General features: G+C 34.5%; 1 protein-coding gene and 1 long non-coding RNA gene across 10 annotated transcripts; both read right to left on the minus strand.

Moving 5' to 3' along the window:
- Nucleotides 1-11500: 11500 nt before the first annotated feature.
- On the minus strand, nucleotides 11501-12425 carry LOC127150895 (uncharacterized). The gene is made up of 3 exons (XR_007823451.1): nucleotides 12306-12425; nucleotides 12039-12230; nucleotides 11501-11957 (listed from the first exon to the last, which is right to left on the minus strand). It is a non-coding gene; the product is annotated as an uncharacterized LOC127150895 (long non-coding RNA).
- Nucleotides 12426-14724: 2299 nt separating this feature from the next.
- On the minus strand, nucleotides 14725-23725 carry LOC103498180 (uncharacterized). Of its 9 annotated transcripts, none has more exons than XM_051089624.1 (8): nucleotides 23320-23725; nucleotides 20895-20956; nucleotides 17469-17564; nucleotides 17320-17378; nucleotides 17072-17190; nucleotides 16743-16792; nucleotides 15303-15448; nucleotides 14725-15195 (listed from the first exon to the last, which is right to left on the minus strand). In XM_051089624.1, exons 5-8 carry the CDS (start codon nucleotides 17115-17117, stop codon nucleotides 14994-14996), a joined length of 444 nt encoding a protein of 147 aa, XP_050945581.1. In that variant the 5' UTR covers nucleotides 17118-17190; nucleotides 17320-17378; nucleotides 17469-17564; nucleotides 20895-20956; nucleotides 23320-23725; the 3' UTR covers nucleotides 14725-14993. The 9 variants fall into 9 exon arrangements, with proteins under 9 accessions (XP_050945581.1, XP_050945580.1, XP_050945573.1 ...); XM_051089623.1 differs by lacking the exons at nucleotides 17072-17190; nucleotides 23320-23725 and adding exons at nucleotides 21437-21490; nucleotides 21573-23280; XM_051089616.1 differs by lacking the exon at nucleotides 17072-17190 and having other exon boundaries at nucleotides 23331-23725.
- Between the last annotated feature and the right edge of the window lie 2218 nt (nucleotides 23726-25943).

The raw sequence follows: 25943 nt of genomic DNA on the forward strand, positions 1-25943 counted from the left end.
AGACTTTCCATAAACTATCTATACAGTACTATCACGTAGAATATAGACTTTGATTCCTCGAGTCAAATAGAAGAGAGAATTCAATCTTGAAGTCAGGTTTTCCTCCAATGTTGGATGCAAACTCTAAAAAGGAATCGGATGATCACACAAGAATTTTCCTAGGGGAAGAAAGTCGAAAGAGTCATTCATTCTCAGGCGTGATTCCCTCTTCTTCTGTAAGAAGATGATAGCAAAAATCACCTAGCCTTTTGTATTTTCTTTCCCGATATTCCTGATTTCCTAGCCTCAAATCCTTTGAGCCTCTACTAGAAGCATTGAATTTGAACTACTTCTACTTTTGAAACTTGTACTACTTCCATCCTCCGCTTCACTTCCCTCCCCCTTTACCTAACCCAAAGAAAGTATACTCAGAAATGGAATTTTGATCTCGCCGAGACTGTCTTCGGTTACACCTATATCTCTAGGTGCCAAGCTAGTAGCTCCTATTCTTATGAAAAATAAAAGAAAAGGCAAGTAAGGATCGAGACTCTACCTCGGTTCTTCTTGGTCGAAATCTCATTTCCTAGAGCGACTAATTTGAATTGTATAAAGGAGTTTGAGTCCTCTTTCTTTTTATTCGTTCGCTAGGCTTTCTGCACCTAGATGACTGAGCCTAATTCAGATAAGAAGCCATGAAAGTCTACACGACTCAAAATCTTGTATATAATCTCAGGATTTTCTTCCTTATTTGCAATAATCAGCCAAAAGACTCCTACGGAGGGGTCTTCAATATGTCAAATCTCCGATTACACCTATTCCTAATCCTAAATGGAATGAGGTAAGGATCCATATGTAAAGATAGTCTGAAATAAAGCTCTTTTCTTATCTTGAATAGATCTTTATCTTCTTCGCTACGAATGAAATAATCTAATAGACGAATTTTCATAGATCTCAATCTGATCTTATTATAGAATCCTAATGTTGATGAATTCCACCATGCTTACCTTTCTCTAGATATTCAAATATTAAAGTGCTCAAGCTCTTCTCTTTCATACTCGTATTTGTCTATGATTCTACCTTAAGTAAATTGGATGAAAGGAAAATGAAAGAAGAGGAAAACACTTGATTAGTTCGAGATGGTAAAGACCCTCGATTGGCGAGAGAGTACGAGTTCATATGCTTTCATTCTTTTTCATTCTGCTAATAGGATGTTCCAACCAAATGGAATGGAATTAGAATGGAGGATTTAAACCTCTAAGTGGTCTTACAAAAGAGTAAGATTTTGAATAGTACTTCTTTCCCTTAGTGGACAAAGTCATCCCCTCTCCAAATTTCATCATCCAACCCACTACATGAGAAAAAAAGATCTTTTTGTCTTTACAGTCTTCCTATCTATTCTATAATTCAATGGCCCTCTCAGCTCAATTAGACTATGGTCAAATTCTTCTTATCATATGATAGGGAGCCAAGCACTCAAGGAATCAAGATGTTATCCCATCGATCTGGTTCAAGACTGATCCTGACTCTCCCTTCTCTCCGTGACTTCTTCTTTGAGTAATGATTCCTATCTATATTTCTTCTTTCTTTTGAAGACCTTCACAATCTTTTTCGAGAAAATGCTTACCTAATGAGAGAATAGATAGAGGCCCGAGTAACCCCACACCTCTTAGCCCTTCTTTTTCGTCTCACTAAACATAATATCTAAAAAGAGGGCTAGACGAACTCAAGCCTGATCTCATAGGTCTGCATAAGAAGCATTGGAATGAGTATGATCAAGGAGGGGGAAGGTTCGGTAGATCCCTTTCCACTATTTTGAGTATATAACAAGAAAGGGGTCGGCGGGAACTCTGATCAAGAGGTGTCTTAGAAGTCAGAATCAAGAGAAATGAGTCCACTAAACCAGGAATTATTAGTTGACGGCTTTCTTTGCCTCCGTAGGCTCACCCTTCCTTTTTCTTAAGTCTTCTCCTTCAATTCCAGCATTTCTCCATGGGAATATTCTATTCTTCATATACAAGATAATGGGGAATGAACTCCAATCCCGAGATAAAAGGACCTCTACTTCAAAGAGGGCACAAGGACTAGTATGGATTCAACCCACTTCGACCTTTAAACCGCTTTGTGGGCTTTCTCACACCTCCCTTCATTTAGGACAAAAGCAAACTCGCATCGAAAGCGGGTGTGCTTACCCACTATGCGGTTGAATGGAATCCCTTACTTCACTCCTTTTGCACAGTTTCTCTCAGGTCAACCGCGATTGGTGTTGTTGGTCGTACTCCCTCTTTTCCTCCTTTACCTTGACAACCAAAGACTAGGTCAAGCTCCGATCGATCCGACGAGCATCCTCTCATTTGTACTACGCGGTAAAAGGTTGAGCTTTGCGTCAAAACCTATCTTGATCTCGCACCTTCTTCTTCAATCCCACGTAGGAATTTCTCTACAGAGCAATTCAAATAAATATGGGTTGGGTCATAGACTGGTTGATCAACGGATCTTTCATCATCATAAAGATTGATTGACTTGACTCAAAAAGGGATTTGAGCTCTTTTAGATTCATATAGATTAAATTAAAGGTCCGTCCATAGGTTATGAAATAACTCGACTAATAAGGAGAAGGGCGAAGCGAATTCCTTATTCTTAGAAGGAGTGCATTATGAAATAACTCTACTCAAGAAAATAAGGATCAAAAAAATTATCAAAGAATTTAAAAGCGAATTCCTTATTCTGGCACTTAGAAGGAGTGCATTATGAAATAACTAAACCCAAGATGATGAGAGGGGCAAAGCGAATTCATTATCAAAGAATTTGAGAAATCCATATTCAAATTAATACCACTAATGAACTAAAGAAACAATTGATTTTGAATATGAAACTGAGGTCTCGAAATTAAACTAGAGAGGATGCTCGAAGAATTTAAGAGGTTGGAGTGAACGTCTTTGATGCCCTTTATTATGGAGAACGCAAAAGTGAGTGAGTTTTGACTTATCAACCTACAAACTCACAAGATCGCGGGACGTAGAAAGAAAGAAAATGGGCCATTGCATTCATCTTCTTCCCTGGCTGGGCAGCACACTACGCAGTTGAAGCTGAAGTTCTTTCATCACAAGGAAAAGTCTCCCTTTCGCCCAGTCAGGTGACTGAATCACATGAAGCTAGAAAGCTCTTGTAGAAGTACAGAAAGAGTGAAATAGGCTCACTCTAGGAGAAGTCAGACAAATGAAAATTGGAAGTTTTCGTCCGTCTTTCCTAAGGCTGCACCATGGCTAGGCGAATGAGATGCTAAATAAGGAGGCTTGATTTCCTTGTTCATTGACTTCTTTCGACCATAAAATTCAGAAACACACCACTCGATTCTTTCTCAATTGTTCGAAGCATGGACTGATTTAACCCGCCTTGAAGCCAAAAGAGAGAATAAAAGAAAGACCTATTGAACTATTTGGGAACTCGCTTTAGCTCTCGCAACTTCTACATTGCACCTCTACATCTAAGGAAAGCTACCCTTTATCATGTGATGAGAATGAAAGCAAGGCTTTGAATCTTAGAACAAGATAAGGATGCCTTGGAAAGGGGATGAATCCATTAAAGGGATTGAAAGGATCGGTTTGCATTTGCTTTTCACATGCGGACTGGACAAGAGCTCGACAACTTGTTTTAGTGGTCCGGAGGCCCTAGTAAGTTCCATTTTTTATACAATCAGTGGAATGAACAAGTCCTTCACCTTCAGACTCTTGACTACGAGGTTCGACCAAGAAAAAATGGGGAGGCACGAAGTGAAGCGACTGAAAGTTTGCCTTTGAATAGTGCAAATTTCTGAATTCTCTCTTCCCTTATGTAGGCTTAAAGGGATAGGATTTTTTTTCTTTTTCTTCCTATTTCTTTATGGATGTTATTTGCCAACAACATCAATCAGTCACTTCGCTTCTTTTAGTGGAATGAAAATGGAAAGCTAATATATATTTCAGAAGACTAGTCGCCCTCTGTAGTTAAATCTAGTTTCATCTTTGACTTAGTGGAAAGTGTCCATCCTCAGGACTTTTTTAGTGAAATTTGTTTTTTGCAAATTCTTTTCTCTTCCTACACATCTGAAACCCTTTTATTGAGGGATTTGACCTGTCCGAAGGACTTGTTTTTATCCATATTTTGCCTTTTGACTCTGAAATCCATATGAACCTTCTGTGGCCGAACGGCGCAAAGAATTTGAGAAAGAGGATAGGCCGATCAAAGAAAACGAAGGCGCAACTAACTGTATTTTCTGCTCCTAGTCACTAAGTTCTGCTATTCAGTCCTCGGGGGGACTCCACCCTTCTTTCTCTCACGTAATTTCACCCTTTCCACTTTCGTGCCGGAGGAAATGGGATGAGAACCCATGATACACTTTTATGTCGATTTAGGAAACCAATGCCCCATTCAGCCATACCTCTAATTGATCGAAATTTGAGCTCTCTCTTCCGTAAATTCTTTTCTCCTCTGGACTCGTTCATTCCTTGCTAGGAATGGTTCGTAGAAGCCCGATCCTTGTCAAAATCGAACCTAGTAAGAACCTATAATGTCCTATCCCCATGGAAACAACAAGAAGCATGTAGAGAACATCTACGGAACATGTATGTTCAGAATCGATCTTAGTAAGAACTTATAATGTCCTATCCCCATGGAAACAACAAGAAACACGTAATGACTTTCAATCTTCAAATACACACTGCAAAATCAACACTTCCTTGTTTGATTTAACTGTAACATATTGAAAATTGTCTCTAATAACAATGGCTTGCAAGAACTGTTTCAACAAAGCTTTGATTGAAAACATGTCATGTATTTTTAGTTCAAAGGTGGAATCTATGTTAGACATATCTATATTTTCAAAAACAATTGCCACCCATCAGAATGGGTGTCTATTTGAAATGAATAGAAGATGAAGAACCCAAAGTAATAGCTGAAAGGCCAACCGAATGAACAATAAGCACAATATGTTGCCCAACATTAGATGTTATTATATAGTAAACTCATTTAACATTGTTATAGCCCAATCTTTTTTAAGACATTCTATAGGACCTAGGCAAAGTTATATATCAATATAACTGTCTAACTTGGATCTAAGGATATTGTATAATTCTTTAAAAGACATAAGTTTATTCACTATTATATCAAAAACGCTAAAACTAACGTAGTTGTTGAAATTGAAAAAACCATCAAAATAGACAACAATTTTGGCCATACCTAACAAAAAATATTAGAACTATATGTCACTATATACATGTTATTGTATATATGCAGGGTTATATATCTAATAAATCACAAAACAGACAGTTTATTTTGTGGTATACAATAGTATATATTGTTCACAGAAGATTTATGTGTAAATATTTTGTACCAGATGAATGGAATATGTCGTAATGAAACAAAATTAATTTTAAGAACATGGCCAGAATATTGAATGGTATATGGTATATAATATTACATAGATGTATATATTGTTCACGAAACCGACTAAAAATTATATAATATTGAATTGTATATGGTACATAATACTATATAAATGTATATATAATAAACAAAAAATTAAGAACATGACCGAAAGGTATATAATATGCAGTGAGAATATGTAGTTTACTATTTTACTAGTATTACATAATCGATTTACTGTTTTATGTAAAAAAAAAAAAAGGCATAAAAAAGGCATATTACAGATAAAAACATGATTGTAGCATTACGAAATATATATGTAGTTTACTATTTAACTGATTTGTAGGCTTCCCTAAACTAGGTGTTTTTATGCAAGAACGTGACTGTAGTTTACTGTTTTATGTAAGAATAGGACGAAAACTTTCAAAACCATCATCAAAATTGAGTGGAGAACTAACAAGAATCAGAATCGCTTGAAGGACGAAAACTAACCAAAATCGCTTGAAGGAGACGGAAAAATTAAGTGGAGAAAAATAAAACGGTTGTCAGCGCCGAAAAATATGTACAATTTTAGTTGATTATGAAATTGAAAACGATCAATTTGTAGAAATAAATAAATAAACTATTACCATATTAGCTAAGAATTTATTCTATATTAGAAGCATATCTACATTAAATGATATCCTAATATTAAATACAAATATAATTGTATATTATTTATTACAATAATTATGGAAGTTATAAATTATATAATAAATATGATATTGTATAGATAAGGTAACATTTCCTAATTATTTTCGAAAATCAATTATATTAAATATTAATGTGAAGGTTAAAATGGTACAACAAAAAGAAATGAAATCTTACTTAAGATAATAAATGAAATTTTAGGACATCGGTGAAATTTCATATCTAAACTAGGTGTCTTTTCTAAATCTTTCGTAATTAAATTACCCCACAAGGTATTAATATGAAGTCAAAAAAAATGTATTTATTAGATGATTTTGGTTTATATCTGTCCTTAATTGATTTATTTGATGATTAATTAATTCTTGTTTGTGCATAATTAGATATTAATAAAAAATGGTTATTTAAAGTGATCACAAATCATATCTAAAACTATAAACAACTTAAGTCGACGCAAATAAACTTATATTTAGATATTTGTTTATTGACCTCATTTGGAAATATATTTTTGCCAGAAAGGTCTCAAATATATAATGAATATTCATGGTTATAACAAAATATATCGAACATTGCAACAAGAAATTTAAAAATGAAAAGATTTTTAATCATTAATACTTTTGTCAAAATATAACAAACCATAATTATTCTTTAGTCTGTCAAGTTACATATGCTATATTAATTTTCATTTTGGCATACCAAAATGAACCAAAAAATATTAAATACACAAAAAATGGTTAGTTCAGTCAGAAAGTCTTCACAAAAATAATCATTTCCCGCTCCTTCAAACTACATAAACCTTAAAAAAAATTTATATTAAAATGAATAAGAACATGTTAAATCTTAGTTACTTATTTCAAATGAATCAAGTATCAAAATAAATAAAGTAAAACTACATTTGTACCTATAAAATGTAAAAAAAAAATGACCTATGTACTTTCAGAAAAAATCCTTACATAATGTCCTGAAAAGTGTCAAAACCGGCCAACCCACGATAACTTAGTGTGACTACCAAACTCAAAACCAACTAAGTTCAGCAAAGCATCCAAAAAGCTAAAAAAATGTCATATGCTTTTAAAGTGAAGGTTTATACCAGATTCAAATTTCTTAAGTGTACTTTCAAACCCAAAACCAACCTAAAAAGTCCTCAAAAGTGTCTAAGTGATACTTTAACTCTCAAAACAACACTTACATGCCCCAAGTGTGACTTTGAAACTAAAGTTCACCTACAAATGTGCTAAAAAGTGTCTTAACTCTCAAAGTCGACCTATAAAACAAGTTTCAAATGCCTAAGTGTGATCACAATTAAAACACAAAATCAACTACAATAAATCTAAAAAGTGTCTAAGTGATACTTCTACAAACCATCCAAAAAGTTAAAAAAAAATGTCATATGCTTTAAAGTGTCATGTATGTTTCAAAGCATCCAAAGACCTAAAGATTTCGTAGTTTTCAATCAAAACAACAAGCTTAAAGTCCTAAAAAAAGTGAATGTTCAAACAAGCTGCAAATGGCCTAAGTGTCTAAGTGTCTAAGTGATACTTCTACAAACCATCCAAAAACCTAATTGTGAAATGTCACATTTACATGCTTGGCTACCGTAACTACAAGATAGATACAAAGTATTTCGACTCAAATATAAAATAAATGTAAAATGTATGCATGATTGATACCGTAACTGCAGGATAGCCACACATGATATCGAAGCATGCTTTATCAATATAATATTTTCAATTTTAGCTTGGAAAAAACCTAAAGTGCTTGAAGGTGCATCCTCTTCCTCTCCTAGATCCAACTCTTTTTTAATATCAACCAACCTTTGTTCCCATTTTCCAAGTTCATTGGTTAACTTTTCATTTGATTCTTTGAGGTATGTCATTTCATTCTTCTCTTCTCTTCTCTTTCTCACATGTAGATGACACATTACTACCTCACGGTTCACCACTTTTTGGTTTGACAATTTGCATCAAGCAACACCCTAATATAATTTTGCATTTCTTCTCACTATAGATCGTCTGAACATCATCTTTAGTTGACTCTGCAATGATTTGTTTTATTTCCAACTATATGAAAGATCTAGTTAGATTAAATTTATTAAATAACACATGAATTTACTTAGTCATGATAAAACAAACTTACATATGCATCTTTTGCCTTATCATTGATTCATCCTTCTTTTTCACGAAAATGTGTTTTATAGAATACCTCTACCTCATCAATATTGCAACCTTTTTTCTTTTTCTATAAAAATAAATCAATGCGATTGAGATTATAAAAAAAAAAAGTGTCATACAATAGTACAAAAGATAATTACAATGCATCATACTAATTCATGTCGAACTTAGAGGAACGACTTCTCCCCAGTAGTAAGGTTGAACTTGGCAGCTGAGCAACTTCTTCTGTTTGTCTCTCGTTTTTTCTAATTGAACTAGTGATAAGAACAAGTACACCATATTCGTGTAAAACAATTATTTGTTGAACTAAGAAAAGCATACCTTCCATGCATATTTTCCCATCTATCATACATAATGTTCTAATTCTCATGTGTTATATCTTGTCTGGTGGATTGGCACGAGCTTTAATAGGATCATCAAATTCACGGTAATCTTTATGTAAGCCTGCTTTGAATTCTCTAAAGGTATTCTGCATTTTCTTCCAAGTATTTTCTCACAACCATGTTAGTGGAGTCAAATTCAAAATGATTCTGCATATTCAATTATAAATGCATAAATAATGGACCACTTTTACATTTAAAACAATATAAGGATACATAAAAGAATCATAAATGTACCTCCAACTGATCAAACACGAGCTCCCTTACGCCTATAGGTACCGCCTTCCAGTTCTCCAAACTTAGTGGAATGGTGGTTCAAACTGAAGTACCAATGCCTAATGCAATTTTAGGGGAAAAAGCACTTATTGATTTTCCTTCAACTTTGTTAATCTCAATCTTGATTTTTCCATGTTTTTCCACAAACTTGTCTAATTCTATGTTCCGACCGTATCCTCTCACACCCCTTCCTCGTTTGTTAGTTTGTGATTGATATCTTAAAAAAAGAAATTTTAGATAATTTCAGTAATGTATAAAAAAAACTTACATATCATATTAATACCTGATGCCCTCGTGCTCTCTTGATGAGTGGAAGGATTGACTACTGGAGTATTCGTTTGTTCAACTTCAGTCAATGTCAGTTGTACTTGATCTGAACGTATCATTACGCTGCAAAATCAACTATTAGTTGTTAGATTTTTAAATAACATGCCATAAGTAAATTTATTAAATATATAATATATACATTTTATTCACTACCATCTAAATCAAAATATTTAATTCCTTCTGAGCCCTCTTCGGGAGATTATTCTAGTTGTTCAGGTTCATCATTTATAAAGTCGTCCATCGATTGAGGATTGTTATTGGTTATCTATCTCTTGATGATTAACAATAGTAGGTCCAACGTCGCCTCTACAAAATGGGATATCATGTATGGATTCATCGACCCCAATTGAACTAGATGCTTCTAACATCTCAAGCCAATCTTCTTCTGGAACATCCCATACTTGTGAAGAAAAATTAGATTTGTGAAGAAAAATTAGATTTGTGAAAGAAAAAAAAAAGAATTATGATGAAAACGATGGGAGATTTACCCATCGAACTGTATATGTGTTTGTGTGTGTATGTGTGCGTGTGTGTGCGTGTGTTCGTGCGTGCGTGTGTTTTTTTTTTCAATATGGAACAACCACAAATTATTAAACATTGTAAATTATGGATGTTTCGAATCCCTTCTAGCAGCAAAGCTAGCTTTTCGCAATGAGAAATAATCAATTTTGTAAGTGAGGTAACTTGTAAATTTCTTCTAGTAACATAGTTAGCTTTTCACAATAAGAAATCTCTAATTGTGTGAGTGAGGTGAGGTTGCCAATCCATTCTAATAGGCTCTTTAAATTTTTTACTTAAAAAAAGAAGTTGCAGAGTTTTCATACAATGTTACCAACACTCGGGCAACTTCTCCAATTTACTCAACTTGGAAAGATATAGAGAGGTGAGGTTTTCATAATTTTTCAATGGTACAACATTCAACTCGCCCTTCAAACCAATAATTTCCAACGATTTCAAATTAGGAGCATGCAAAAACTTCAATATATGTAGTGGGCAACGACTATAAAACCCTTGTCCAGCAACTCCTGTAATTGAACCTTCGGCTCTTTCAACTTAGCTAGGGTCATTCTATAAGGAGCTCTAGATATAGGAATAATGTCTGCCTCTAACTCAATGGCAAAATCAATCCCCCTAGGAGGTGGAAGTTCTGAAAGCTCATCAGAGAGAACGTTGGGATATTCTCTCCCCACTGGTTTAGATGACAAGGAAACTCCTGGCTCTCTTGTGTCTACAACGCTAGCCAAGATACTTCAAGTACCCTGGTTGAGTAGCTTACTGACTTTCATAGCTGAGATAACTTTGGATAGAACCATAGTCTCTGCCCCTTAAACTTGAAACTAGCCGTTGAGGGAGGGTTAAAAACTACCTCCTGATATGTCCCCTAGTGGCTCTTCAGTAGATTTGTCCTTGTTGCTCACTAAATCTTAAGATTCAATGGGTTTATTCGGAGTTATTGCCATAGTTTATGAATTTAATAAGAAAAAAAGGATCATCTGAATTGAAATTTCCACACCAGCAAATGTCGTTGCTGAGTTCAATATACATATATATTTGTGCATTAGACCTTTAGATTGGTGATCACCATCACTACAAGAGACGAGGGTACTCCCGATGCATAAAAATGTCGAAAAATGCAAAATACGTCGGGAAAGGATATGTCGACGTATACCACAGCATCGGAACAAACGTCGGGAGAACCGCGTCGGGAGATGCATTCCCGACGCTTTGTTGGTACGGCGTCGGGAATGCTTCTCCCGACGCCATGTTGGTAACGCATCAGGAATGCCTCTCCCGATGCGGTGTTGGTAAGGCGTCGGGAACGCCTCTCCCGATGCCTTGTTGGTACGGGGTGAGAAGAACCTCTTCCGACGTTTTTTTCTCGACGTCTTTTGGGCGTGGGGGTCTCTTTCCCGACGTATCTTATGCATCATATTCCTAACGTTTCATTGCGTCGGGAATTCCTTTTTATATTTTTTTTAATATTTAATTTCTAATTTTTTTCCCTAAAATATTTTGCTCAAACATTCACAACGACATTCAGATTGCTCAAATATTTTTCCAGACATTTTGGATTAAATTAAAACAAATTCAATATAAATTAAGAAATTAAGAAATACAAACACAAATTAAAAAAAAATTAAAATTAATAATACAAATAAGTTCACAAAATATTTGTAAATTTAATACAAAAAATGTAGTTCTCATAATACAAGAAAACACAAACATAACAAAAAGTCTCCTAACGAGGTGCGTACGCGTCATTCTACACATTCGGTCCTAAAATGATATAAAAGTAACTAAGTTTAGTACATATATCCATATGTTCACTATATACTATCATTGCAAAAACTTAAGAATAATGGAGACATATATACGTACCGCAGAGTTAGGGATCATGTGGTGGTCCCTGTTGTGCACGAGTGAAGTCTTCTATAAGCTTTTGCATTCGTTCCACTTGTGAAGCTAACGCTTGGTGATTTCTATCTTACACTTCAATCCGTTCCAAAGCTTCATTAAGTTTAGCTTGTAATTCAATCTCTTTTTGTGTGGACTGCAAACAAGATGATGTCGACGAACTGCTCCCACTCATCGTTTTGCGGGCCTTCGGCTTGGGTCCCCAACCAAGGCTTTTTGAGTAGCCTGGTCGTCTAGCCAACACCTGATCGCATATCTCATCCTCAGAGAGTGGCTGACTACCCTCTGTGGTAGGCTGGGATTGGAGTTCCAGCATTTGATTCTGCAACAAATTTAAAAACTATTTTAGGTAACAAACGAAAATATATAATGAAAAAGGATAATTAATAAGGGCATAATTTACATGTGCATCCTTTGCGGCCTGCGACACGAACGTCCCAGCTCGAATGTGTGTTTCCCGAAACAACTCGACACGATCGACCAGCTCTCCTTTTCTCTCAGTGAGCTCGTACTGTCATTGTAGAAACGACTTGGACCCACTACTATGATTGTAAGGCTGCTTCTATCTAGCAGCCTTGTTCGTCCGTGATTGCTCCTGCATGAAAACAATTATATTGTTTATTTCTTATACATATTAAAACTTTAAATCATAATTAATCATGACAAATACCTGGAATGCACGGCTCATATAGTGGTCGTAGAGGAAGTACCAATCCTCATGACGTCCAACCAATGCGTTTGGTGGGTTGGCACGAGCCTCCTCCAGATCGCTGTACTTTTTGAAATGTCTGTGACAATCGGCCCGAAACTCTTTAAAGGTCATGAGCATCTAATGCTCAACAAACTTATTCATTGCTTGATCATTGAAATCAAGCACAAACAATCGCTACACATTACAAACATAACACATTAGATTGATTAAAGTTAGATATGTTTCAAATGAAATCATAAATGTGTAGTGCACTTAATTACCTGGAGGTTGCCCTTGACGACCTTAATGTATTCTCTCCCAACGTCCGCCCACTAAAGGCAGCGGACGGGAAATGTCTTTCGCACGCACACGTCTATCGCCTGGCTGAAGAGAACGACGTATGGGAAATAGGCTTCTCCGTTCCAGGAGCCATCGTCATCGGAATGTGCCCATTTATTTGAACGTGGCACTCTAACTCCAAGAGTCGAGACTGCGCAAGTCTCCTAGGAGTCGGAGTCGCAGGTTGTTGAGAAGAAGACTCTGCTCAATAAATCAATAATAACATATAATGTTAGAAAAAAGAACATGAAATAATTGTAAGTTAAAATGAAAAAATTCTTAGACTCACCCGTATTGCTGCCCACAGACGACGACCCTCCCTCGTCGTTATCTAAATCGTCCTCAAACTCGAGGAACATAGCGTCCGTTTCCATAAAATTATTACATGGATATGACGATGACATAATGGTTGTGGACATATAAAACAAACATTCAATAAGCAAATACAAACACATAGCTAGAATCCGTGTTTTAAAAGGCGCGCGCCTAGGCGCAAGGCGCACAGCTCGCGCTTATTCATGGAGAGGCGCGCGCCTTCCTCCAGGCGCAGTAGGCGCAAAAGGCCCAAAGGCACGAGCTTTTTGATTTGGGTTGGGCTTTAATTTAAAAAACAAATATAATTTTTTTTTTTTACCTATTATGTTCATCCTCGTCTACCACACCCAAACAAATAAATTTGAATGACTCCGATCAGGAAGAAGAAGATACCAATGGCTATAAGTCCAACGAATGAGGATCAATTTAGTGATGATAAGTTTGACCTTTAGGAATGAACTTTTATTTTGATTATTGTTGAATTCTAACTAGCTTTCTATTGTATTTTGTTTTCCGGGTAGAAAACTAATATTATAATATTTTATACATTAGAGTTAATTCTCATTTTCACATTGGTTATCGCCTATCGCTTACCACTATCGTCTATCACTTACCACTATTCTTCATTTTGGAAAGGAGCGTAAATTTCAATGACTAAAAGTTTTTTTTTTTTTCGCAAAATATTATCTCTAAATTTTAATTTCTAAAAATATCTTTCCAAATTTCAATTTTCAATTTAAAAAATATCATTCCTTATTAAATATTTTTCTTTTCTTAAGATATATATTAACAAAAATATGTTATTAAAAGATATATTAGACAAATATTTACAATCCACTAATATTAACAAAATAATTTATTGTCATAACTCTTTTCATTTTGATTCTAAAAAAAATAGATATTCTTATCGTATAATATAATTAGATATTTTGATTTTAAAAAAATTAGATATTCTAATTTCCATACAATAGAATTATTCTTGTCATAACTTTTATCATTTTGATTTTTAAAAAAAAATTAAATATTTTGTTAATATCGATGCATCGCAAATATTTGTTTAATAACATATTTTATTAATATATATCTCTTTTAAAAGAATTGGAGATTAGAATTGGAATTTGAAAAAATATTTTAGGATATTGAAATTTGAAATTCTGAAATATATTTTATAAAGATATTTTTGAAAATTGGAAATTAGAATTTGAAAAGATATTTAATAAAAAAATATTTTTGAAAATTAAAATTTGAAGATTTAAATATTAATAAAAAAAAGGAAAAGGTGTATAATCCACATGTTATCTCATTGAAGTTATGGACGGGTACACGACTTTGTTTGGAAGTTGTACACCTCATACAGATTTTGCCCAAATTATCTTATTTTTGTCAATATTTTTCTTTCTACCCTATTTTTGACATTATTTTTAAAAAAAAATACATTATTTTAAAAAGAATTCATGATATACCCAACAAACTATGATGGGAATCAATAAATTTTGAGGTAATTACAAGAAATAACTCGTCCATTTCTCTACATAGATATTCTCACGAGTACTGCAATTCCAGGAGTTGGTGTTTGGCAGCTTGTTCGCCATTGAATTCTCTTTAATAATGAGCTCAAATTTAAACTTATTGTTGTCAAACATTGTAAATTTGTATAGATATTGGAGTCTTTAGCAGCTTCTTTTTTCTTTTTCTTTTTTTTTTTTCCTTTTTTTTGGATTTTTATAAAAGAAGAAATAGACCATTATTTCAGTCAAAGATAATATTTAAAATATTAAGACAATGTTTCAAGAGAAGCTGCTCCTATCTATAAACAAACAGAATCAAGATGGGTTGCCTATGCATTCAAAAACAAGAATAGCCTACCGGAATCTGATTCCAGGAGAAAATTCAAAGCTCAAGCGAGATCAACTTGTTAATGTTAACAAACAAGTTAATAGAATAGATAAAAATGAGCATGTAAGTATTTACCAAAGAGGTTTACATGGCAAAAGAATGCCGGTGAGAGATTAGTCACATCTCCATAGATGAAGGTCTTGCCGAAGCTTTCAACTTCTTCTCTTTCCTTTTCTTGCTTCCATTTTTATTCATCTTTTTTTTCTTCGGTTCCTCAGTTGGTTGTGTGCCCAATAAATGTAGCTGAACAGCTCTCAATGGGTCTGCCTGAAACACAGGGTGATTAAGAACAGTACCCATTTGCTTTCTCTCCTTCAATCTGATAAAATGAACCTCATTACAATAATGAATATTAAGGATAAATTGCAAAACATGTCAATAATGCTAACATGCAAAACATGTCAATAACGCTAACAAGCAACCTACATGAACTTTAGCCTAGACTTGCAATTTAGTTTTAACTCTGCTGCGGAGGGTTTTTGTTTTGTCGCCTCCAATCCAGGAAGAAACTCTGACAGTGTAGAAAGATCAAAAGCCTTCAAGTCTCTTTTACGTCTACGATGGTTTTTCTTCTGTTACATATATTCAACTTTAGAATAATACTAAAAGAGCAAAATGAAAGCATGGTGACAAAAAATGCATCAATTATTCCCTCTCCTTTTTCTTCTTTTTTTGGGTTTGGGGGGAAGGGGGGATACTTTATACAAGGAATTAGAACACTGAACCAATCAAAATGCTCCTATTCTAACTAGAGCCAACTCCTAAGTTCCTCGTTATTGACAATCACTTCATATTATTGAACCAGCAATAATGCTAGTAACTAAAACGACTATTTTCAAATATTAAAATTTGAAAGTAAAGTAGAAAGATTGAAGCACTCCACGTCAAATTTATCATAGTAGAGGATGAAAATTTCAGGGTATACAAATAAACCCTTGTAACTACGTATGTGCAATGATGAATCCATAAATTTTATTGATGGGGGATTTATATCAATGAAGGAAAAATTAAAAAATAAATGCATGAGATCTGAACCTAGGACTCATGCAATTATTAGTATTATATTGGTTTTATCTATATATATTATGTAAAAAGCATAAAGTTGAGGGAGCTCTCTTAGATACTTAGATTAGTATAGGGCAGGGATATAAAGGTAATTAGATATGTGGCAGTTAGATGGTTATAAATAGGAAGTTGGGGTGAGAAGGAGGAAGGAAGATTATGGTGAAGGAAAGGGTTGCCTTACTCCTTGAGAGATAGGAGAAGTAGAAGGATCAAGTTACTTTGTTCTTGCTATTGTTCTTGTTTTTCTTTTGTTATTTTCCAGATTGTCGAGTGTTGATCCTTGTTTGGATTCTGTTACTGTTTGGTTATTTTGTTGTTGGTTTAGACATCCGGTTCTTGATTCTTAAGTCTGTTTTTCAGTCTTTTGTTTGTAATTACCTTGAGAAAAATAAATAGAAGATTAAGGAACCAGTTGATATCCTAGCAAGCTCATATCGGTGTTTATGTGGTCTCATCATTAATTTATGACCTTCCAACGTTTGGTTATATTAAAAAAAACTTGGCTTAACTTTGACACAAATTATTATTACATGGCACTAACTACAACGGATACATGAGGTTGATTGTGCTTATCAACAAATGTCGTACATCGAAAATTTCAAGAAAATTAGAGCTATAGTCAGTTTAAAAGATAAAAAGGAGAAACAAAAGATTGTTCGAGAACTATTCACATAATAAAAATGGACGGGTATTAAAAGCCACCAATGACAAAAATGAAAAGGAATATTAAGAAAACTGAATGGCCATAACTAGTGAAGAAATATAGAGCCGCAAAGTAATAGAATGAATAACTAATGTTACCTTGGTTATACTCTTTTGAGCATTCAAGGTAGCAATACTTTCTCCAACTCCTGCATGTAGCCAGATTTAGCATTCAATTGTTTATGATACCACAAACAACGTTCGAAAATGAAAATAAACATCCCAAGAGTTAAATTGAAAATCCTAAACAAGAAAATGGTATTGAAATATAACTTGATTTGCAATTCTGAAAGGTGACCTTCCATTTATTCGGAAATAAAAAAATCAACTGAAAACACATTGATACTTGCTTTGGAAAAGTACAAAAACAAGTTTTAGAATGAAATCTGACAACTGAAGTAAAATTAGGCTTGTATTCTTTTGATAACCTGCACTGGGTGGCCAATTTTCGTCTGCATCTTTTGCAATTTGCATCCCGTTAGCAAGATGCTATCAAATATGTTTTGTCATTTGTTAATCTATATTTCTGTATTCAAATAATGCTTCTCTAAAAGAGAAGCTCCAGTTATTTCAAATCAGATAGAGTCAATAAAATGAAAAGTTTTTTGAAACAAAGACGGTAAAGCAACTTATGGAACAAACACCATCAAGTTTAATGTCAGAAATCCAAACTCACTCTCATAAAACTGGACCTTCTTCTCAAATTTGCGTTCAGCTTTAGATTTCACATCCGACCTTCATGGACAACGGACAAATAAACTTAGGATTGATGAAAAAATAAGAAGCTACACATAAGAGAAGATAACTCAAAGCATACAGCCTTACCGGGATACTGGTTTGCCCATAATAACAACTTATGAGTTTTCTGATTACTTGAATCAGAAAATGGAATTTCCTCACCGACACTCAAAACAAAAACTTCTGCGCTTAGATCACAAAGTAGGATGATATTAGGACCTCAAAGTATAAACTAAAGTGTTAGGTATCCAACACAGAAAAATATATGAAAAACACAAAAGATAGCGTTGCAGCATCAGTGAAGAAATAATAATGTACGTTAATAACCTTTTGAGATGATTGTCTTTCTCCCACAATCAACCCGCCATGGACTAACCTACAAAAATATGACCTCCCTTCCAACAAAACCTAACTCCTATTTATAACAAAACTACCTCTATCTAATTACCATTACACCCTTACTCTACTACTGTTCACTATTATGCTAGGTCACCCATTACTCAAGTGTATAAGAGGAGGGGTAAAAAGGGAAATTCTACATAGACAACATGGTAGTTAGAGAGATCAGTGGTCCTAGAACCACGTGGCAGAAAAGGGGAGGGAATATATATGTGGGTATTTTGTACTAGGGTTGGTTATCATCTTTGTTCATTAGGGAGAGGACAGTCCTCTTATTTGGCTGGTATCATTCGAAGAACTATTTGTTGGTGTTGAAAGAATTCAATACAATAGTTTCCTCCCAGAATTCTGGTTGTTCTGTGTTCTGGTTTTATTAGTTTTGCAGCTCGTGTTGAAGCTTAGCATATTAGTACCCTCACATTATCTTGCCCTTCAAACACACCTTGAGGACAAGATGTGGGATATATAGCAAAGCAACCGTTACGATTTACAAGCACAATCAAAATACTGTTAGGTATCAACTTCCCTGCACTTAGAGAAATACAAAACAAGAACTCTAAACAGTAACAATCACTTCAGAAGATGATATTCAATGAAAAATGTCCAACGACTACAAGATAATCTCAAATACTCATATAAAGCAAGAACACAGCACAAGACTAAGAACAAGAAGGAAGGAAAACATAAAGAGAAGATAGGGCAGAATCAAGAGCTGCCTCCCTCTCCAAAAGCCTCAAGAGCTCCTAAAATGATCACACCTCCAAATAATTTCCAGAACCCCTCATAAACCCCTCACAGATGATCCACACTCGAGTAACCATTTATTTTTGTGCCAACATTCACTTCCGTACCAATTCCCCATTTTTCCTCTTTTGCCCTTTCTCTGGTACGTGTGGATGATTGGGGGCTTAACAAATACCCATACCCCAAACTAACACTAAATAGGCTGGCCTGCATAACCTAAACATGCCTTCTAGACTTAGACTATACTTTATTATCACATTTAAACAACACACTCGGTCACAACTTAAAAGAAGTTATACTTTTCCAAACAAAGTCAACATGTAAGTATGTTCATCACCACAATACTCTTGTAACTTAACAACTCGTCATGCTTTAACATCCAAAATCACAGCAACACATTCAGCTCAAAAATCATCATAAAGCATATGAATATGAAGCATGCTAAGACAACAAAAAAATTCGGCAAGTAGAAATCTACTTACTAGACATCCTAAACAGCCACTAAACTATTGGATATGTCCCTAAAACAATAAGAACGAGACTTAAGATTATAATTTTGTTGAAAACCTTAGCTGAAGCCAAAAAGGTTCAGAGGGAATGTTCTTGACCAAAATAACCTTAAACTTTAATTCAAAAACTCCAGTTGTGACCGAGTGGAAAAGAAGTTATACTTTTCCGAACAAAGTCAATGTGATAGCTGAAGCCAAAAAGGTCAAAAGTGTCTAAGTGAAACTTAACTCTCGAAACAATTTAAAAATACTTAAGTATGACTTCAAAAATCAACCAACGTAAGTGTAAATCAAATTTCAAGATAACTTTAAAATGCGTAACTGATACATTTTACTCTCAAACTGCCTACTAAATACAATTTTTCAAAACATAGTGATCCTGCCTCAAACATTATTTCTTGGGCTCAAACATTATTTCTTGGGTTGGGTCATCGGGTTGCATTATTTTAAGTGAAAATAAGAGTGTTTATATGTAAGTTTCGAAAACAATCTGACTGAAGGTTTTCCCCAATCTCCCCTCTCATTTTCACTTAAACAAAGTGGAATGAAACCAAGTAGATAATAAATGATAAATTAGGCAAAGCTGTACAATCTATAGAATATGTACTCAAAAATATGTACTCACTCAGTTATTTACTTTGTCCTCGAGGATAAGTTGTACCGTATCCGGCGGCAACACAACAACTCAACGCAACGTTTTGGGTTCTGAATTCCTATTCCTTACCCACCAACAACTTCTTTTTTTCCCTCTTTCATTTATCCTTCCTCAAAACTTTGCCAACTGCACCTCTCTTTTTTAGCTACTATAAAAATTGTGCTAAAAACTTTATTAAGTAACAACAGAATGAATCTTCTCTGTTTGATAGTCTCAGAGAAGGCGAGAGAAAAGAGCCTGAAAATGATGATGCAAGCACACCAAAACTGACGAGAAAATCTTGTAGGATATCTTTGACAAATTTAATGGCTTGCAATAAAAACAACAACCATCAGCTAGTTTTGGGTGTATGCATTTCTTCAACTATCAGACCAACCTTCCTTAATGTTCGTATTCGAAACATTATGGTTATTCATTAAGTAACAACGGAATGATGAAACAATGCAATTGGATAGCCTTCATTTATGAGATCATGATTCCATTTTCCATTACCATTCCTTCTTAAATCTAGAGCTCTGCCATTGGATCTGATGTGATACAACCCAAACTTTTCCCCCACTCTAAATCTTTTTTCTGATTTTTCTTTAGAGCTCTGACCAAGTAGCGATAATGGGATGTGGATACTGACCAGAAATGACTAGAGGAAATAATGTGGACCTACAACCTCAATGTTGGTGCAACACTTCCATCTAACTGTTATTAGAGAGAATGCCTTCTGGCTTTTGCCTTTTTCTCTGCACTGCAGGCTTGGTAAGTGAAACCATTAAAAGGGTTTAATTTCTAACCATCTCAATTGTCTCTCTGGAAGTACTATTCCAATTTCTGTTCTGTCAAGGTCAACTAGCATTTCAGGTTCAAGAAGAAGTTCCAACCAAGACATCTTTCTCTCATAAAGAGGGCTTTAATAATTACTCGAGTAAGAACAGAAAGCAAAGGTTCTTCTTAATGAAGAGTTTAATATACAATATGCTTCGAAGAGTATGGTTCTTGAAAGGTTAAAGAGAAATTATATTTTTCACAGAAAAGACAGTACATTTATTAAAATCAAGTGTAATTATCATTCAGCTTCCACGTTAGATAATAAAGAAACTCAAAACTCGAGATTGAGTTTCCAAGAACAAATTCTTTGACAGCACAATGACAAAAATAAAAAAAGAAAAAAACTCAGGAAACTAAAATTGACAGTAAATATATGTATTTTCTTACCATTACCACATGGTTGAGTGTGAAAAATTGAGGCTGTGGGGTCTGTTCCTTGCTTGGTTTGCCTGCAAACCCAAACAGAGAAATGCTGGCAATCCACACTCAACCATAAACAAAACCATATCCTACAAAAAAAAAAAAAAAAAACCAACGCACAACCAAACTGTATCCTAGGCACAAAAACTTCACCATGCCAAGATGCACGAATCAATCAAAACAATTGACTCGTTTTTTCTAGAGTATTTAGTTTTGATGTTTTTTTAATTTAGGTTTATGAAGTATTATGGACATAATATTGACAAAACATTAAGATATTTGTCAACTTTGATTAGAAAGATAATTCAAAAATGTGGACAAAGAACTACACATATCATGAAACTACATCATCTCATCATCATTGATTGAATTTCCCTACCGCAAAACAAATCCTTTTTTGACTTTCAACCATCTCAAATCAATCATAAATCATAAAATTAAATTGATACCCACCTCTAAGACCCAATAACATTTTCTAAGTTACACAAAACAATGCTCAAAGAGTTTACCGGAGCTATCATTTACTCTGAAACCGTCTCAAACCTCATTCAAACAATACGAACCTAAACACAACAAAATTTTAAAAGTTGGACCGAAAACCACAGCAACAATAAACTCGAAAGGGATCAAAGTCTCGATACTCACCGAGAATTTACTAATTGAACCTTAACCTGGACAATATACTAACACCATTCAAAACCCGATAACTCGAATCTTAAGCCACAGTACCATGTGTAAATAAAAGGAGTCAAATGGACTGTAGGTAACAAGAAAATAGCGAGAATAATGCTGAAACACCACAACACGAGCTGGACATGGAAGATCAAATGAGATTATGAAGCGCGAGGAAGTTAAAAGATAGCAATTAGACCTTCACATATTGTCATCTTCCTTTTAAAAATGAAAGCAAAAATAAAACACGCATTTTAGAATACTATGAAAAGTTCACACTGAAGCACCAAAGTTTAGAAAAGTTTCAATAGTCTTATTCCTCATACAGAAGAGAAGATAATCTGTGCATGAATCAATCACATTAGTTTCCAAGATGGTAAGTTCAATATAACATCAAATAAAAAAAATGTGTCTAATGCATGAGCTGATGAGCATGATCTTGGCGGTTACTTTCTCTTGGATGGAAAATTAGAGTCTCCTTGGATGCTGGGAAACTATAAGAAACTATAAAAAGAAAGTTCCCAGAGAAGTAGAGGGGTAAATTTAAAACTGAAAAAAACCCCAAATCAGCGTAGTTCGTACAGTTAATAAGTGCTGGTTAAGTCAACTATACAAGTTAAAACCGTGACTATCTCAGTTTATAGCTAGGAACCAAGCTAACTGAACCACTTACACCCTTTTGTACACCAGATAAGCATAAAAACCATATCCATCTCAAGATCTTTGACAAATGTAACAACCAAGTAAATTTCTGCCTTTTTGGTGATGGTAAATTCAATAACACATTAAACCAAAATACAATGAATGTGTGACAAAGCTTTAGCATAATCTTCGAACTTGGATCATAGAAAACAAAATAACAGCCCCAAAGGATGAAGCTAAAATAACACGAGCACAACCACAATTGATCCACTAAAGATGAGTGATGATCTAATGCAACCAAACACTCTGCATTCCAAGGAAGCCTTAACAGTTCAATGTGCAGTAAATACACACAAATCTACAAGATTCCAAAAACAACTCGAACGAGAAGAACCCCAAAGTTACAACCAAAATAAACAAACACTATCAGTTTAAGTAAAAAAAGAAAAAAAAACCCAACAAGTTCAACGACAGAAAAAGGCCACCACAGAAATGTCTTGGCTCTCAATTCCACCAGACAACTTTTTTTATGGTTCTCTTATTGTGTTCCATTAAGTTCTTTTTTCCCTCACTTGAAGAGTTTGTATCTCAAAAGTATCGATCACTTTTCAATTATACATTGAAAATTTTCTGTCTATAATTCAAAATTGTGTAGGTTCCAAGTGATTTTTCATTGTTCTATACACAAAAAGCTCACTCCTTCATAGTTATATAACAAAATAGCTCCATGATTGAAGGGATTAAAAAAAGCTCAATAAACAGGAAAAAAACTATCAAAACAAGAAATAGAAAAAACCAAGATCAGTCACCAACTTCAGTTTACACCCAATAGAATTTTCTTGAACAAGGGGCCTAAAAACAGCTGAATAACAACCAACCAAATTCCCAATACTCCAACAAAGGGGAAGAAGAAACCCAATAGATATTACGAAAACAGAGAATCAAATTCATGTCAGAATTCCCAAAAAACGGTATGGTATCATAAGACCAAAAAGAGAGGTCAAAGAACAATACCCATATCCCAAAACACCACAAATTCAACAAAAACACAGAATCAATAGGCAGACGACGGAATTACCTCGGAATTACCTCGCTGAACGATGGCAAAAATCTTTTGGAGGAATTCGACGGAGGCCGATAATTCAATAGGCAGACGAGGTGGTATGAAGAACTCGACGGCGGACGTCCGCGAGCAGTTGGATTGTTCGAGTGATTCGGCGGCCGGAAATCAAATGCGAGCGGTGGATGGTGGAGGGAGAAAACGGCAACGATCGGTTGGATTGTTCGAGTGATTCGACGGCCGAAAATCGTATACGGCTGAGGTCGGAGGGCTGTGAGTGGTGGGTGGCGGAGGGAGACGACGGCTAAGGTCTGCGAGCGGTGGATGGCGGAGGGAGACGACGACGGCGATTGGATTGAGAGAGACGGCGTCGGAGGGCAGAGAGGCGGTGCAAATGGTTAGGGACTTTTTTTGACACTTGTATAAAATTATTTTTTATTTAAATAACTTTTGAATGACACGTAAATTTTGTCGTTAATTAACGACGCAAAATTTTTGCAAAAACTATTTCGTTAAAAATTCTACATTTGTTATGTTTAATGGCACATTTTACTTCTACCCTATCTTTTATTTATTTTTAACGAAACAATATTTCGATTACTGGTATAGTTAAAACTCAATTTTGTAGTAGTGAGAAAGATTGAAATGCAGACGAACAAAAATATTTTAACTAGTTGGGTTAATTTTTAATCGGGTCGATTCGGTTTGGTTGCAAACTGATCCAACCCTAACCGATTGGTCAGTGTTTTCACCCCTGAAATTCAACGTTGACCAGCAGAAATTAGGATTGCTTGTTGTTTCTTGGGATGTTTTTGTGTTGTCATAGAAAGTCTCTCAAAATGCTAATTCTGCAAACTTTATATTTTTCGTTGGTGGAAAATTATGTAGATTTATTTTTTTGTGGTTTATGCTTTGCAGAATTCGAGTGTGGAAGCTTTCCTATTTCCGTTGTGCCTATTTAAAGTGCAAGGAGTTGTTTTCCTGCTAGGGTTGTCGCTTTTGAATAGTTTTTACTTAAGCCTTTTGTCTTCCGCAGTAGCTGAATGTTGCAACTCCCATTGTCACTGAACATGAAGTTGTTGCTCAAAATCATCCTTGAAGCTTTCTTCATAAGAAGGGTGTCTTCGTTTGGTAGGAGGAGCCTAAGACATCCTTACTTGAGAAATGCTTCTCTACCTTAGGGAAGCCTAATTAGTTCTTTTGAGAGTGTATTAATGAGAAGGTGGAAAAATTACATTTGAGGAGTCTCTCATTTAAGAAGAGTTTAAGTAATTTATGATTTGATATATTCATATTTTGAAGGATATTTTAATTATCAGATTGTTTGGATCCACTTAGAAAAAGAAATTGTTTTTTAAGAAACTCATTTTCATTTAAACTCTTTTGATGAATAATTATATTTTGAATGGTTATTAAACGCTTTAATTTTTTTCAAAATAACTTAATTTTTAAATTAAATACTTGAAATGTGTTCCAAACACACACTAAGTTTCATTGAGGGAGAGACTCACACTTTATGGAACTCTAAGTGAACATCCACTAAGACAAGGTTCGTGTGTCATAAGTATTTACAGAATAATTATAGATATGTACAATGTTGTAATTTTACTTATTTTTATGTTAGTAAAAATATCCATTTTAGGCACACAATTGTCTTTACCAAACTATGCATTGTTTTTCTAAGTTTGTATCTATGTTATTCTGATTGTTGACACTCGTGTGTGACTTTGCTATATTGTGTGGTCAATAAACTTTTTATTTCATAATAGAAAATTAAGGTGTGAAATGGTAAGCCTTTGTGATGTCCAAAACGATTAAACAAAAGGAAATCACTTGAATAAAAATACCAAGAAAATCTCTAAGATCTCGACATATGTCAATGAGAGATTTGGTAACAAATTAAAGGAACAATTCCAATTGTTTTGGGGGCCTCTCTCTGTCTCATATGCTTCATTCTTTCTCAGCTTAATCCTTGCAAAACATCAGATTCTGAGTCCAATTTATTGGCTTATTATCAGCAGGCTTGAATATTTCAAAGACTATAAAAAGCCAAAAGAACCATAGCTATAATTACATCACATCACATACCAAAGCCCTTTTGTTTTTATTACTCAACAACACATAGAAACTAGCTTTTAGAACATCCAAGGTGGTCCATCTTTCCTTTTTTTTCATTTTTGCAGTTTAGTCCCTCCCAACTCCCAAGAGGTGGTTGCAGTGACCCCCAATTCCTTCGAGAAGTTAATCATGTGTTAAGATAATACTGTCTTTAAGTCTAAATCCTAAGTAACTTTATTAAGACGTCTTTAGAATGATCTTTCAAGTATTTAAAATGTTTTTAGAACTCTTGAAAACTCATTTCGTATAGACCCTTTGGAGACAAGGGTTATTGTTCGAACAGTGAAGGTATCATAATTGTGGTAAGGACCCTGAGAGCAAGAGGTTGGTAAAGACCTCTAATTCTTTCAAGAAGTTCATCATCTGTTAAGATAATACTAACTTTGAACTAGAATCCTGAATAGATTTAAAACCTCTTTTGAATGGTTTTTCAAGCTTTTTTAAAACTTTTAGAAAGTCACTCCAAATAGATCCCTACTTTGTCTTCTTTTTATAGGAGACATGGGTCCAACAGATAGTGAAGG

This window comes from Cucumis melo, chromosome 9 (genome assembly GCF_025177605.1).
Source record: "Cucumis melo cultivar AY chromosome 9, USDA_Cmelo_AY_1.0, whole genome shotgun sequence".
Lineage (NCBI taxonomy): Eukaryota > Viridiplantae > Streptophyta > Magnoliopsida > Cucurbitales > Cucurbitaceae > Cucumis > Cucumis melo.

Coding starts and splice junctions, on each gene's coding strand:
- LOC103498180 (XM_051089622.1), bottom strand. CDS start 17,488: ATGGGCAAACCAGTATCCCG. Junction 16,793..17,319: donor GAAGGTCCAGTTTTATGAGA/GTGAGTTTGGAT, acceptor GGCTACATGCAG/GAGTTGGAGAAAGTATTGCT. Junction 15,196..15,302: donor AAGTCTAGGCTAAAGTTCAT/GTAGGTTGCTTG, acceptor TCATTTTATCAG/ATTGAAGGAGAGAAAGCAAA.